Here is a 13,948-nt window from a genome sequence, read left to right as displayed (position 1 = left end):
GCTTAATGTACTAGGGAGGCAGAAGCAAGCAGATCTTTGTGAGTTTGAGGCCAGCTTGGTCTATGTAGTGAGTTCCAGGACAGCCAGAGATAAAGCTGGCTGAGAGAGAGAGAGAGAGAGAGAGAGAGAGAGAGAGAGAGAGAGAGAGAGAGAGAGAGAGGAGAGAGAGAGAGAATATGTTTCAAAAAACAAAGCAAACAGAAACACACCTAAGAGTTAGATACTTGGATAAGCTTTTGCACACAGAGTGAAAGATGCTGGACCATGGCGTGAAGCTGCGGCTGGTGCATGCCTGCTCAGTTGAGGGCGCACTGGGGGAAAGCGCCTTTCTCCCCCTGAATATCAGTCAAGCTTGTCTCTTCCATTTTAACCCTTGAGCTTTTTCGGGTTAGAGTGAAGAAAGGGAAAGCAAGCTCTTTTCTGTTTGGTCGTTTTGTTGTTGTTGTTGTTTAAAATGAGTCTCTCTTTCTCTTTTTTAAAGATTTGTTTATTTAACGCACATGCATACACTGTCGCCCTGATCAGACACACCAAAAGAGGGCACCACGATCTTCTGGAAACCCCAGCAGGAACCCTCTGGGGCTGCACCACCCAGCGGTCAGCACAGGAGCGGAGGGGCGTAGTCTATGATGTCAGTGTTTGGGCGGGACCTGTCCCGGAAGTAGGTGCTGAGGACCGGGGAGCTGGGACATGGAGACACCCGGGGTGCTGCTGGTGATGGGAGTGAGCGGCTCTGGGAAGTAGGTCCTGGGGGCAGCGGGTGGGTGGAAGCTGGGAGGCTGTGCGGAGCCTGAGCCCTGGGGGCCACGCCATCGCCGCCCCTGCCGAGGACCCCCGCTCTCCTGCCCCCCTGCCCCCCTGGCAACTCCCCAGGATCACCACGGGTAAAACACAAGAGGTCCTGTTGACGGTGGCTAGCGACCCTTCTCATCCTTTAGTCTTATAAACCTGAGCCTGGTGGCATCTTGCAGAACAAGGTGGGAGGGTGCGAACCCCAAACCAAGAGGCAAACCTCGCCATGGGCAGATGGTCTCCCTCCTAGGTGAGTTTCTGGATTCTTCCAAATAGGTTTTGAAAAGTGAAGAGCAGCCTTGATCATGTTCCTGCTTAGGCTGGGATGCTCACATGCGAAGTGCTGCTAGAACTCTGCAAAATAAGCAGTTTCTTCTCAGTCCAGTGCTGGGAAGTTGAGAAGTAAGCAAGCGGTAGGCATTGGCTTTATAGACGCCTACCTGTGAGATTCTTTGAACTGAAGGTAAAGTGGGACAGAGCCCAGATCCATAGGTGTAACCCGGTGGTGGATTGTCGTGCAGGGGTTCAATCCCTGTACCACAGAATGAACAAACCCCAGAGGCGAAACTAGGAAGTCCGTCCATTGTGTTCACTCTCTTCCCAGAAACCCTTTCTCTTTCATCCAGAACCACACCTAGTCCATAGTAAGTGCTCAGGTTGTCTCTGTGGTAGAGACCGGAAGGACGAGTCTGAGAGCATTACCCGTGTTTGTTTTCTGATGGAGTGACTGGACTGGGCTGGTTTGGAAACAGAGTTAGGGGCTGGGAACTCGACGGAGGCGCTGGAGGCGCTCGAAGAGAACTCAGTTGAGTGACAGGTACTGCAGGGTGAAAAACTTAGGGGAGCTCTGCAGGAGAGGTGGTGGAGGGTGCTGACGGCACGGTATCCATCTCTGCTCCTGCTGGTGTTTTCTGTCTACGGAGTTTTTGCCTGCAGTTTGTCTGAGTGCCACATGGGTGCAGTGCACAAGGTGGCCAGAAGAGGGCACCAGAGTCCGTGCAATGGTAGCTTCATCCAGATGGTTGCAAGCTGCCCTGTGGGTTCTGGGAACCAAACCCAGAGTCCCTGGAAGAGCAGCCAATGTTCTAACTGCATTGTGTACGTCTGTATAGCTAACAGGGCTCCGAGGTGTTTATAGGCCCCCGAAGTTTACACAGTGTTTACACATTTAAACTTTTTATTAAACCCCCTGCTTTGGATGTGTCAGTCACAAGTCAGGGCAGGCCCCATGCCGAGGCCAACACAAAACAAAATCAATAGTACTTAAAAAAAATAAAATAAAAAACAATTTCTTGAATCTTTGATAAAAGTACCTTTTTCTTCATTCAGTGTTCTCTCTCCCCAAGTATTTATACAGGACAGAGTTTCTCTGTATAACAGAACCCTGGCTGTCCTGGACTCACATTGTAGACCAAGTTGGCCTCAAACTCAGAGACCCACTGCTTCTGCTTCCTAGTGCTGGGATTAAAGGTTTGCAGCCACGACCCCCAGCTGTTTTTGGGATTTTGAGTCAGCATTTCCGTGTGCCATCCAACTGGCCTAGAACCAACTGTCCCCTCTCCTGCCTCCACTTCTTTTTTTTTTTTTTTTTTTTATTTATTTTATGTATAGGAGTACACTATAGCTCTCTTCAGACCCACCAGAAGAGGGCGCCAGATCCCATTACAGATGGCTGTGAGCCCCCATGTGGTTGCTGGGAATTGAACTCAGGACCTCTGGAAGAGCAGTCAGTGCTCTTAACCTCTGAGCCATCCCTCCAGCCCCCTGCCTCCACTTCTTATATCTACCACAAAGCTACAAAACACTGATTATTGAGGGGGGGGCTTTTTTTTGTTATTTATTTTATGTATTTTATGTATTATGAGTACACTGTGGCTGTCTTGAGATGCACCAGAAGAGGTCATCAGATCTCATTACAGATGGTTGTAAGCCACCAAGTGGTTGCTGGGAATTGAACTCAGGACCTTTCGAAGAGCACTCTTTTTTATTTTTTTTTCTATTCTTTTTTTTTTTTTTTCGGAGCTGGGGATCGAACCCAGGGCCTTGTGCTTGCTAGGCAAGAGCTCTACCACTGAGCTAAATCCCCAACCCCTTCACTGGTATTCCTAAGGACGGTGAAGGCCGTCTCTAGACGCCATGGCTAAGGGCATGGCTGCTTTAGAACCACAGAGGGGCCTGCATCTTAGTACCGTAAGTCATGACGGCTGTGCCTCTCTCAGAAAAGCTCTCAGAACAGGTGGTCCTCACCCGTGTTGGGCAGAAATAGCATCACCTGTATTCCTTCCACAGATCCACTGTGGGTGCGCTGCTGGCCAACAAGGTAATTCCCCTCGCCCACTGTGTTCTTGTCCACGGCTTCCTCCCTTTCCGTTTCTTCCTGGTAGTGATAAATCAAAGTTATCAGTGGGAGAGGGGCCGCCTCAGATCAGTGATATCTACACCTGCCTGACAGTAAGCTCCCGGTGACTGTCACAAGGGCCATCTTGCTGACGCTATATATCTTTCCTTTTGTTCCTAAAGCTGGGATGGAAATTCTATGATGCCGATGATTACCACTCTGAGGAGAATCGGATAAAGATGGGGAAAGGGGTACCACTGAATGACCAGGTAACACTGGCTATGAGAGCCTAACATCGCGGCAACACGCCTCCACATCAGTTAGTTAGCCTAGAACCTGAACTTCCTCCGTGAATTCAACCCCAGGAATGAACCACCTCTGCCCTCCCTGGATGCAGCCTGCCACAGCTCTTCCCAGGATTTTAATCTGCAAAGGCTCCCTTGTGCTCATACAGGGGAAGTTAGCGCCTCCCGGGTCCTTTCACCTCTCTCACACCACCAAGTTCTGGTGAATTCCAGCCCAAGACCACAGTGATGGTGCAAACTCCAATGTGGCCGCGTGTCTTAGTTACTTTTCTGTTGCTGTGCATGACTAAGCCTTAATTGGGCTTACGGTTTCAGAGGATTGGAATCCATGAGGGTGGAGCTTGGCATGGCAGCGGGGACAGCTGAGATTTTTACACACGGATCTGAGACAGGAGGCAGAGAGCGCTCTGGGAATGCACTGAAACCTCAAATCCTGCGCCCAAGGACACACCTCCTCCAAGAAGGCCACGCCTCTTAATCCTTCCCCAAAACTTTCATCGAAAGTTTCACCGAGTATTAAAGCATCCGAGCCTATGGGGGTCGTTCTCATTAAAACCACCACACCATGCCACGGTGTCTGAGGCTCTCCTGGCATGGTCTCTCAAGGCTGTTCAGTCTCGCTTTTAGAAATGTCAGGAATTCCTCCATCTCCATCGGTGCCACTCAGCCCTTAGTCCCTCCCACCTCCATCTCCATTGGAGCCACTCAGCCTCTTAGTCCCTCCCACTTCCAACTCCATTGGAGCCACTCAGCCTCTTGATCTCTTCCACCTCCATCTCCATCGGAGCCACTTAGTCCCGCGCCCCTCCATCTCCATTGGAGCCACTCAGCCCTTAGTCCCGCCCACCTCTATCGGAGCCACTCAGCCCCTTAGTCCCTCCCACCTCCATCTCCCTTGGAGCCACCCAGCCCCTTGGTCCCTCGCTCGACCGTGTTCCTCCTCACAGGGCTTTTGTGTCCAATGTCCAGCTGCTCTCTGGATTGTGTTTCCTCCTTCATGAATGACTCATGTCCATCTTAATATCTCAGCTCCTAGGCCACTCCTTGGGCGAGCCTACTCAGAGGCCGTACTTTCCCTGTTAAATCGAAGGTCTTGATAATCCATCAAAAATACGTGAATCTGAGCTGTTTAGATACTGTAATGGTTTGAATACACTTGGCCCAGGCAGTGGCACTATTAAGAGGTATGGCTTTGTTGGAGTAGGTGTGTCATTGCGGGCGTGGTCTTTAAGACCCTCATCCTAGCTCCCTGGAAGCCAGTCTTCTCCTGTTTGCCTAGGTGTTGAACTCTTAGCTCCTCTTGCATCGTGCCTTCCTGGGCGTTGCTGTGCTCACTCCCGCCTTAATGGTTTAGAGAATCCACCTGAGAGGCTGAAGAGGTGGCTCGGTGCTTAAGAGCTCTGGCTGCTCTTGCAGAGTTCACAGCTCACAGTTCGTAGCGCTCACAGCTGCCTGGAAGTAAGTTGCAAGCGATTCCCCAGTCTTCTTTTGGCCCCAGTGAGAACCGCAAGCATTCAGTGTGCTTAGAGAACACGCAGGCAAAACACTCACATAAAATAAAACAAAACTTAAAAAGGAAATAGCCAAGAAGTTAAAATTAAAAGGTTTAGCATAATAGATAGTATCGTCGTCTCTAATCTCCTTTCTTGCTTGAATGTGGCAGGAAACCTTGGCTAACCGGAGTCGTTTTGGGAGACAAATTCAAATGGTGCATTAAGACATTAATTCAAGGCTGGGGTAGAACTCAGCTGCAGATCAAGTGCTTAGCTGTGGGTTCTGATCAGACGCATTGAAAGAATACGTCAGCCACAGTAAGAGGTGTGTGAGCATGAAAGTCAGGGAGGACGTCTGCACCAGTGGGAGGTTTGAAGGGAGTATAGAGTATTGCAGCTTAAGGGAATCTCTAGTATTCTGAAACGAGCCATTGACACCAGAACCAAGAAAATGTTTCCGTGGTGGTAGGCCTATGGCTCCCCGCTACCCCCAGCCTGTTCATGCCCAGTTCTCATAAGTAATGTGTTTATAAAAAGATAAACAGAGGGGGGATGTGTTCTAGAGAGGTGTGGGGGACGGGGGCGCCTCTGCGAGCCCATGCTGAGACATCCCTTCCCCCTGAGGGACCAACCACACGAAGGTATAGTATAGAATAGAGTTTATTCGGTGCATGGGAGGGGAGTTGAGAGGGTAGGAGGGCAGAGAAAGTCAGAGAGAGAGCGCAAGGAGTAGAGAAGGAGAGGCTGGCCATGAGTCGAGTAGAGAGAAGGGAGAGGGGAATGGGAGGACAGAGCAGGGGCAAGAAGGCCCCTTTTGTAGTGAGTCGGGATACCTGCCTGTTGCCAGGTAACTGTGGGGCGGAGCCTACCTGGCTGTTCCCAGGCAACCGTGAGGCGGAGCTTAGACAGAATGCTAACAATAACCACTAAGATCTCTTTGAAGTTGACTGTCGTGACTGTGATGCAGCCATCTCTGTACAAGCGGTGCTGGGAAAGCTACTGAGTCTGTTCTAATTTCAGGACAGGATTCCATGGCTTTGCAGCTTGCACGACATTTTACTAAGGTATGACGTCATACCTGCCCGCCATAACTCAGTAAATTAAAAATCACTTCTGAAACCGCAACTGGACGCGTCCATGGGGTGGAGACAAACACTTAGCGCTTGCACATACCAGGTACCCAGCCAACTTCTGTCCTCGGGACAGCTCTGAATGGGCCCATTTTACAGGTGAGGCACTGATGCCGGGGGCTGTAACCCTTGAGCCCAAGACTGTTCAGTTTACGGATGAAAGACCCTTAATTTAAGATTGCTTAGCGCCCACTGCTTAATCTCCATTTTCAAGTAACACTTTACACCGGCAGAGACAGGCTATTAACACCCATAATTGACAGCCTTTGCAATGGCTTCATTCTTCAGCCCTCATCCCTTTTTGGGGGGTGGGGGGGTATGTGTTTTCTTATATTTTGAAAACAGAGATGTGGCTTCGGGACAGTCTGTCGTTCTAGCCTGTTCAGCTCTGAAGAAAATGTACAGGGACATCTTGATCCGAGGCGGAAGTGACGTGCCTCCGAGAAGTGATGAGTCAGCAAAGGAGGAGCCGCTGGCTGGCGGGAAGTTCCTGGTGGTCCACCTCTCCGGGTCGTTTGAGCTCATTTATGGACGCTTGCTCCAAAGGAAAGGACATTTCATGCCACCCGAGTTACTGCAGTCCCAGTTCAGTATTCTGGAGCCCCCATCAGCTCCCGAAAACTTCATCCATATCAGTGTGGACAAAGGTCTCCCAGAGATCGCGGCTGCGGTTCTGGAAGCCCTCAAATGAAGTATTCGCTTCACGCCTGTGGGGTCCAGCGCGCTCTGCCTCCAAGCTCCTCACCCACTGTATATTCTGAATTCATTGTTTTAGAGACAGGGTTTCTCTGTGTAGACCAGGCTGGTCTGGAGCTCAGAGATCTGCCTGCCTCTGCCACCCCGGAGGGCTGGAATTAAAGGCGAGGACCACCATGGTCAGGCTGTATTCTGAATTCTTAATTGGGAACAAACCGCAGCTCGTGGAGGTGTGGCGGTGGAGACGGTTGTTTGACTGTATTAGGAGTCCGCGGTGTGCTTGGAAGGACAAGGGGGAGGATGTTAAATGTTAAAAACTGGGGCTGGAGAGATGGCTCGGCAGTTATGAGCACTGACTGCTCTTCTAGAGGTCCCGAGTTCAATTCCCAGCAACCACATGGTGGCTCACAACCATCTGTAATGGGATCCAATGTCCTCTTCTGGTGTGTCTGAAGACAGCTGCGGTGTACTATCATAAATAAATGAGTAAAAATAAATAAATCTTTTTTAAAAAGTTAAAAACTGACGTTTAAATTCACGTACCATGCAACCAGATGGCCAGAGAAAATCCGGTAATCAATGCTAGAAATTACTACCTTTCAAAAGAACAATGGCTCGTGCTTGTATCTGTAATAATGAGTGAAATTTGCGATCCTGGAAACTGGTTTCAGTAACAGAAACTCCGGCAGAACAGAGCCGCCCACTGCATGCCACACTGCCGACTGCAGCGTCAACCGCTTTTTAAATATTTTAGGTTAGCATACTAAATCATAGGCTTTGTCTTCTGTCACTTACTATCTATAATGTCATTTATTCATTGTCACTATTATTAGTGGGTTATTATTAGACGGGTTGGCCTCAAACTCAGACATTTGCCTCCTTCTGCCTCTCCAGTGCTGGATGAAAGGCTCGCCCCACCATAAACGGCTTTGTTTTCACACGTCCGTCTTTATACTTTATTCTAATGCATCCCTCTCTCACTGCCCTCCCCCATCCTCCTGCTCCTCTCTGGTTGGTTCCCTTCCTCCCCACTTCCCCTCCATATAGGTTTAGGACCTGCTCGGGAGAGAATTGGGTCTTTTTACAACTACACAAAGTTTCACTGTGTATACACACATTTTCTTTAACTGTCCTGGACATCTCGGCTTGCTAATGGAGGCAAAGGGCTTTTGGTTGAGTCATTTCATGGAAAGACCTGTGAAGAGTTTTCTCCTTTTTAAAAAATCACCTTTGTGTTGGATCTTGGAGACAGTGTCTCTGTAGACCCCGCTCTCCTGGACCTGTTATATAGACAGGCTCCAAACACAGAGTAAGTAGCAAGACTGAAGGTAATGGACTTGCACTGAAGGACCCGATCTGAGCCCAGGCCTTACTGCTCCATGCTTCCTGTCTGTGGGTGCAGTGTGACCAGTCACCACTTGTGCCAGCTACTCTGAGTCCTTGCCACAGTAGACTGTGTCCGGTCAATTCTTTTTATTTTATTTTTTAAAGAACATTTATTTATTTAATGTATTTATTTTATGTATAGGAGTACACCGTTGCTGTCCTCAGACTCACCAGAAGAGGGCATCAGATCCCGTTACAGATGGTTGTGAGCCACCATGTGGTTGCTGGGGATTTGAACTCCGGACCTCTGGAAGAGCAGTTGGTGCTCTTAAACGCTGAGCCATCTCTCCAACCCGTCCTGTCAATTCTTTTCTTTTTTTTCTTTTTTTCTTTTTCCTTTTTTTCAGAGCTGGGGACTGAACCCAGGGCCTTGCGCTTGCTAGGCAAATGCTCTACCACTGAGCTAAATCCCCAACCCCCCCCCCATCCTATCAATTCTTTTTTTTTTTTTAAGAATTTTTTTTATTTAAGTACACCGCAGCTGCCTTCAGACACACCAGAAGAGGGCACCAGATCTCATTACAGATGGTTGTGAGCCATGTGGTTGCTGGGAATTGAACTCAGGACCTAAGGAAGAGCAGTCAGTGCTCTTAACGGCTGAGCCATATCTCCAGTCCCCCGTCCTGTCAATTCTTAAAGCCACAATAAGATCGCTCACTCTTCCTCCAGCCGCTGTTTGCCGAGTGCTTGGTCACAGCAGGAAGGAAAGAGAGCATTCATCCCCTGAAATGTGAAGCCTTTGCATTCTAGACCCAGCTAGGTCTCTGGGAGTTCAAGGCTAACCTGGCCTACACACTGAGTTCCAGGCAAGCCCAGAACTACATAGTAAGACCTCGTCTTGTAAGGCTTGAAGTGAGTCTTGACTACTGGGGGAACCCCCAAGTGAGACACAAGAACGGGGTTCGATGCAAGCGCAAGGTTTATTTTTCCAGACTGTCAGGGCCGACCCTCAATCAGCCCCTCGTGGCGAGCAGCTAGAAGGCGACCTGAAATGGCTAAAACAAACAGTTTTTATACTTTTTAAGAGTATGGGTTACATCAGCAAGTTACAGTTTAAACTTATTGGCTAAGCATATTGACCTTTGACTCTATTGGCTAGCAAGCATGTGACACGCATTCAAACTCTTATCTGGGACCAGAGGGTCAGGTGACTACCAGTCAGGACATTCCGTGGTTTTTCAAGAATGTCCCTGCTCCTCCTGAGGACTGTGGGTGGAGAATGGAACTTGGCCTAGCCTTGACCCGAGGCGGTGGGTGTAAGACTGGGGAAAATCCCTAGGGTCCTTTAACTGGAGCCTTAAGGCAGGAGTCCAGATCTGCTGAAAGATAAGAGTTCCTGGTAGACTGTTTCCTCGATCCACTCCCTACTCGTGTGTCCCGGATTAGACTTGGACTGGCCCAGCCCAGAGGTGCCGCAGCAGAAAATGGAAAGTAAGAGAAAGGCGGTGTTTTCCAACCTCTAATGCACCTTAGGATGGGATGTCTCAGGGCAAGAGACATAGCTCAGTGTACTGGCATGTGCAGGGCCCCAAGTCTGACCCCAGCACTGCAAACACCACCAGATGCTTTCCCAGCCAGTGTACTGAACCATCTTGACCAGGGCGTTCTGGTACCTGACCTGAGCCTTGGACCTGGGCAGAGCAGCCTGATCCAGAAACCTGTTTGGACTTGTAGTTTGTGTACACCAACCCCAGAAGAAAGCATCAGAGAGACTTCATTGTGTTGAAAGTCTAGAGCTGGTGGGGTTGTAACCAAGCAAACTGGGCTTAGATAGGCTGGGCTCCCTGAGACAGAAAAGACAGAAATGTGGAGAGCTCTTGGGGCCACCTTCTAGGAATTTGGCAGGAATTTGACATTGGGCTAGGACAAGGAAGTAGGCTCAAGATGAATCCATCCGAGGGAGGTATTGTAGTCCTAGTATCTTGGTCATCCTGAAAAAACCCTAGACACAGGGACCATGGGACTTTGTTTATTGCCTCGATTGTTCCTTGACTACTTCGTCTTTGACCTAGAACTGACCCTATTCTTTGCATGTACCTAGAATAGTATAAAAGCAGACTGGAAAAAAAATAAACCAGCCTCAGCCTCAGCACTGGCTGGAGCCATGTTCTAGAGTGGTCTAATTGTCTCTTCTTTCTTCAATCCTCATTCCCTCCCTTGAGGCCCTGTTGACTGACTGAGCTGGCTTGATCAGTTTAATGCCATTGTAACAAGGCCTTGGGCCACTCGGCTTTCAACGAGGCTGAAAGTCTGTAGTCCAAGGAGAGAAAGCACACTGGGAATCGGGCAGAGGTGACAGAACAGGAAGGCTATGGAGGGCAGAGAAGGAAATGGCCTGCAGTACCAACATGGGCTGTTTGGGCTGGGGGTTGTCCCACTGACAACCACACTTCCTGTAGGCTTTAAATCTAGTGTGGGGTGGCTCCGCCTGTGTGGGAGGCAGGTTTTGAGGATGCAATGGCCCGTATCTCAAGAGAGCTATACAGTTTACCGCCATAATGAGAAGGATCTATTGTTTGAGACCCAGCCAACGTAGGAACCATAAAACACGCAACAATCAATATCAGGGATCCAGGGGACGCCCTGCCATTGTGTTGCCATGGAGACAGCCACAGAGGCACAGAAACAGGAGAGGGGGTTGCGGGGGGGGGGGAGAGCAGATGTAGACCCAGCAAGAGGTTGGAACACACTGGAGAGAGCCTGGTCTGAAGAATGCAGAGCTCTTGTCACCACCCTCTGTTAGCTTGCACGTTGCCATGGGAACAGGAAGCTCTGAGCACAGGTCTGGGATGGCTCCTCCCCTCTAACAGAAGTGCCAGCAGCAGGAAGAGTGTAAGGTCCCCTGTCTCTCTCCCTGCATGCAGAACTCCTGCTGGCCCCACTCCCTGACACGTCAGTTAGGACATTTACTACCTCTGGGTGCACAGAGGGTGGAGGGGATGCTCTGGAGAGAAAGCAAGCGAGCAGGTTACAGGCTGCAATTCCACGGGAGCCAGCGGCAGCAGGAAAGTTCCAATCACTGACCCTGTAACTCAGCAGTGATCAGCAGGCCGCACATGGAGTGACTCCCACACAGGGCAGGCAGGCTCCAGGGCTGGAGGTCCTGAAAGACGCTGCCACATTTCAAGTGCACTCGCGCGCGCGCGCACACACACACACACACACACACATGTGCACACACACATGTAGACACATATGAGCAGACCTATGCACACATATACACACATGTACATACACATACACACCCACACGCAAGCACACACACTCAACATTTTACCTTTTTATTATATTTTACTATTACATACTTTTATAAATTTTTATTTTGTCTTGGTTCTTAACACTCCAACTGCTGGACTCGATGATATTAAAGCGGTTGAATTTGCTACGTAAAGAACTGGAAAGCTGGGGTTGGGGATTTAGCTCAGTGGTAGAGCGTTTGCCTAGGAAGCGCAAGGCCCTGGGTTCGGTCCCCAGCTCTGAAAAAAAAAACCAAAAAAAAAAAAAAAAAAAAGAACTGGAAAGCTGGGCTGGAGAGATGGCTCAGCGGTTAAGAGCGCTGGCTGCTCTTCCAGAGGTCCTGAGTTCAGTTCCCATCAACCACACGGTAGCTCAGAAAACCATCTGTAATGGGATCTGTTCTGGTGTGTCTGAAGACAGCAACAGTGTACTAGAACACATAAAATAAAATAAAATAAAATAAAATAAAATAAAATAAAATAAAATAAAATAGGCTGAAAAATGGAAGCCGTGGAAGTGCACATCTTTAATCCCAGCGCTCAGAGGCAGAGGCAGGCAGGTCTCTGAGTTCAATTACAGAATGAGTTCCAGGTCAGTCAGAGCTACATAATAAGCTCTTGTCGGAACAAAACAACAACCAAAAAAAACAAACAACAACAACAAAAAACAAAAGACAAAAGAGAGGTGGAGGCGGGAGGGATCGATGGCTCTGAAATGAGAGAGTGCCAAGTGCTCTCACACGGGGTCCAAATTTGGTTCCCAGCACCCACATGGTGGCTCATAACCACCCGTACCTCCAGTTCCAGAAGATCCAACTCCTGCACACACGTGCGGCACACAATCATATACATTCAGAGGCGCACATGTAACATTAAATATCTTGTCTTAGTGATGAGTGACCTCAAGAGACTTCGGATGAAGTCAACTCATAAATTTGGATGAAAATTCAACTTCAGTCAGAAATTCAGGAAAGAGGGAGTCTAAAAAATAATAAAAAGAAACTTGGAACATAAAGCTTAATCAACCCAAAAGAAAGAATTACCGACAGACCAGCTTCTACATGGACGAGGGCCAGCGCAGTGGTGCTCACTGAGGCTAAGGATCTCTTGAGTTCCAGGGTAGCTACCGAGGATAGGAAGGCTCATCTCTATTCTGTACAATAAAGACATTTCTACCCCCACTGCCGAAAGGATTCCGCTGTGAATTTCTATATACACACCATCTGTTCTGTTAGCACCCGTTCCACCTCGCCCCTACACCACAGATGCCCCTGGAGAACAAGGTTGGTATTGGCAGAGGTAGCTAGACTTGGGGTCCGAATCAGTGCCTGATCCCAGACAGGCCAAGAATGCCAAAGATAGTGAGTCAGATGTCACAGGTTTTAGAGATCTGACTGAGCCTCCAGACAGAGACAAAACTGAAGTCTACAATGACCGGCTTTCTTTGTGTCTTCACCCACCATTTCCTTATACGGTTGACTGACTGGAGAGGTGTAGGCAGGTTTCCTGAGATTGCTGGTTTTGAATACACAATTTAAAGATTCAGCTGGGTGTAGCAGCACAGGCCTTTTAGCTCAACCCCCAGGAGGCAGAAGCAGGTGAATCTTAGTGAGTTCCAGGCCAGCCTACTCTCTGTTGTAAATTCCAGGCCAGCAAGGGCTACCCAGAGAGAATTAGTCTTAAGAAACAAAAGTACGGTTTCCATTTGTCTCCACTCACCGGCCTCGGTAATGAAATCCCACATGCCAGGAGTCCAAGGACAGTACAGGTTTCTGACCTGCTACAGTCACAGGTTAATTTATGAGCATGCGTGTCAAGCATGCCTTTCTGGAGCGCGGTTGTGTCGCAGTGTTCCGGAAGCTTGTTTCTGAGCACACACGCACACAGGCACCTGCCGCAGTCTCTCCACACAGTAGCAACCAGTTGGCTGCGGTAGCCTGATGAACAGTCCAAGCTGTTTCCCGGAGCTTGTAAGAAAACAAGGCTGTAACCTGCTCCTCCATTTCACAGGTTGTTCCTATGCCCCGCCCACATGTCATCTGTGGGAATGGGTTTGCTTCATACTTCAATTGTTCACTTTTGTTAGTCACTTTCCAAGCACAGGTCACCCTGAGACTGTACACAGCTTGAACTTGAGTGAACTTTGCGCCTATGACTCTGCCCAGCCCTCAGAATGTGAATTGATGCTCTGAATAAAGTCGGCTATCACATGACTTTAGTTTTTTTTTTTTTTTTTGGTTCTTTTTTTCGGAGCTGGGGACCGAACCCAGGGCCTTGTGCTTCCTAGGTAAGCGCTCTACCACTGAGCTAAATCCCCAGCCCCTAGTTTTTAGGTTTTTAGGCTCTGCTCTCTCAGGCTTGGGCCACCAACTAGAGTAGTGGCACTAGACACGCTAGGACATCTGCAATCTCTTGAGGGTTCTGCCTGCTTCTCGTCTCCCCTGGGGCATGCCAGGCTTACGCTGCCTCTGAAACACCTCAGACCAGATTTGTGACCATTATGTTATAGGCTAGGGTTTTTACTGAACACATGGAGTTTTCTGCACTTCTAAGAAAATAATGACGTATACTC

General features: G+C 49.1%; 1 protein-coding gene across 2 annotated transcripts; it reads left to right on the top strand.

Annotated features, from left to right (window-relative positions):
- The first annotated feature begins 631 nt into the window (after positions 1 to 631).
- Positions 632 to 7,692, top strand: Idnk (IDNK gluconokinase). 2 transcript variants are annotated; one of them, XM_032884999.1, is made up of 5 exons: positions 632 to 740; positions 3,082 to 3,112; positions 3,313 to 3,399; positions 5,949 to 5,992; positions 6,404 to 7,692. In XM_032884999.1, the coding sequence occupies exons 1-5, from the start codon at positions 691 to 693 to the stop codon at positions 6,747 to 6,749; spliced, it is 558 nt and encodes a 185-aa protein (XP_032740890.1). In that variant the 5' UTR covers positions 632 to 690; the 3' UTR covers positions 6,750 to 7,692. The 2 variants fall into 2 exon arrangements, with proteins under 2 accessions (XP_032740890.1, XP_032740891.1); XM_032885000.1 differs by lacking the exon at positions 5,949 to 5,992.
- The last annotated feature ends 6,256 nt before the right edge of the window (positions 7,693 to 13,948 follow it).

This window comes from Rattus rattus, chromosome 14 (genome assembly GCF_011064425.1).
Source record: "Rattus rattus isolate New Zealand chromosome 14, Rrattus_CSIRO_v1, whole genome shotgun sequence".
Lineage (NCBI taxonomy): Eukaryota > Metazoa > Chordata > Mammalia > Rodentia > Muridae > Rattus > Rattus rattus.
This window is presented reverse-complemented; position numbering and strand designations above follow the sequence as displayed.

Excerpts from the sequence above, each read along its gene's own strand:
- Idnk (XM_032884999.1), top strand. The coding sequence starts at position 691 with ATGGAGACACCCGGGGTGCTGCTGGTGATGGGAGTGAGCGGCTCTGGG. Across the intron at positions 3,400-5,948 it reads GGGTACCACTGAATGACCAG|GACAGGATTCCATGGCTTTG; the intron begins GTAACACTGGCT and ends TTCTAATTTCAG. Across the intron at positions 5,993-6,403 it reads TTGCACGACATTTTACTAAG|AGATGTGGCTTCGGGACAGT; the intron begins GTATGACGTCAT and ends TTTTGAAAACAG.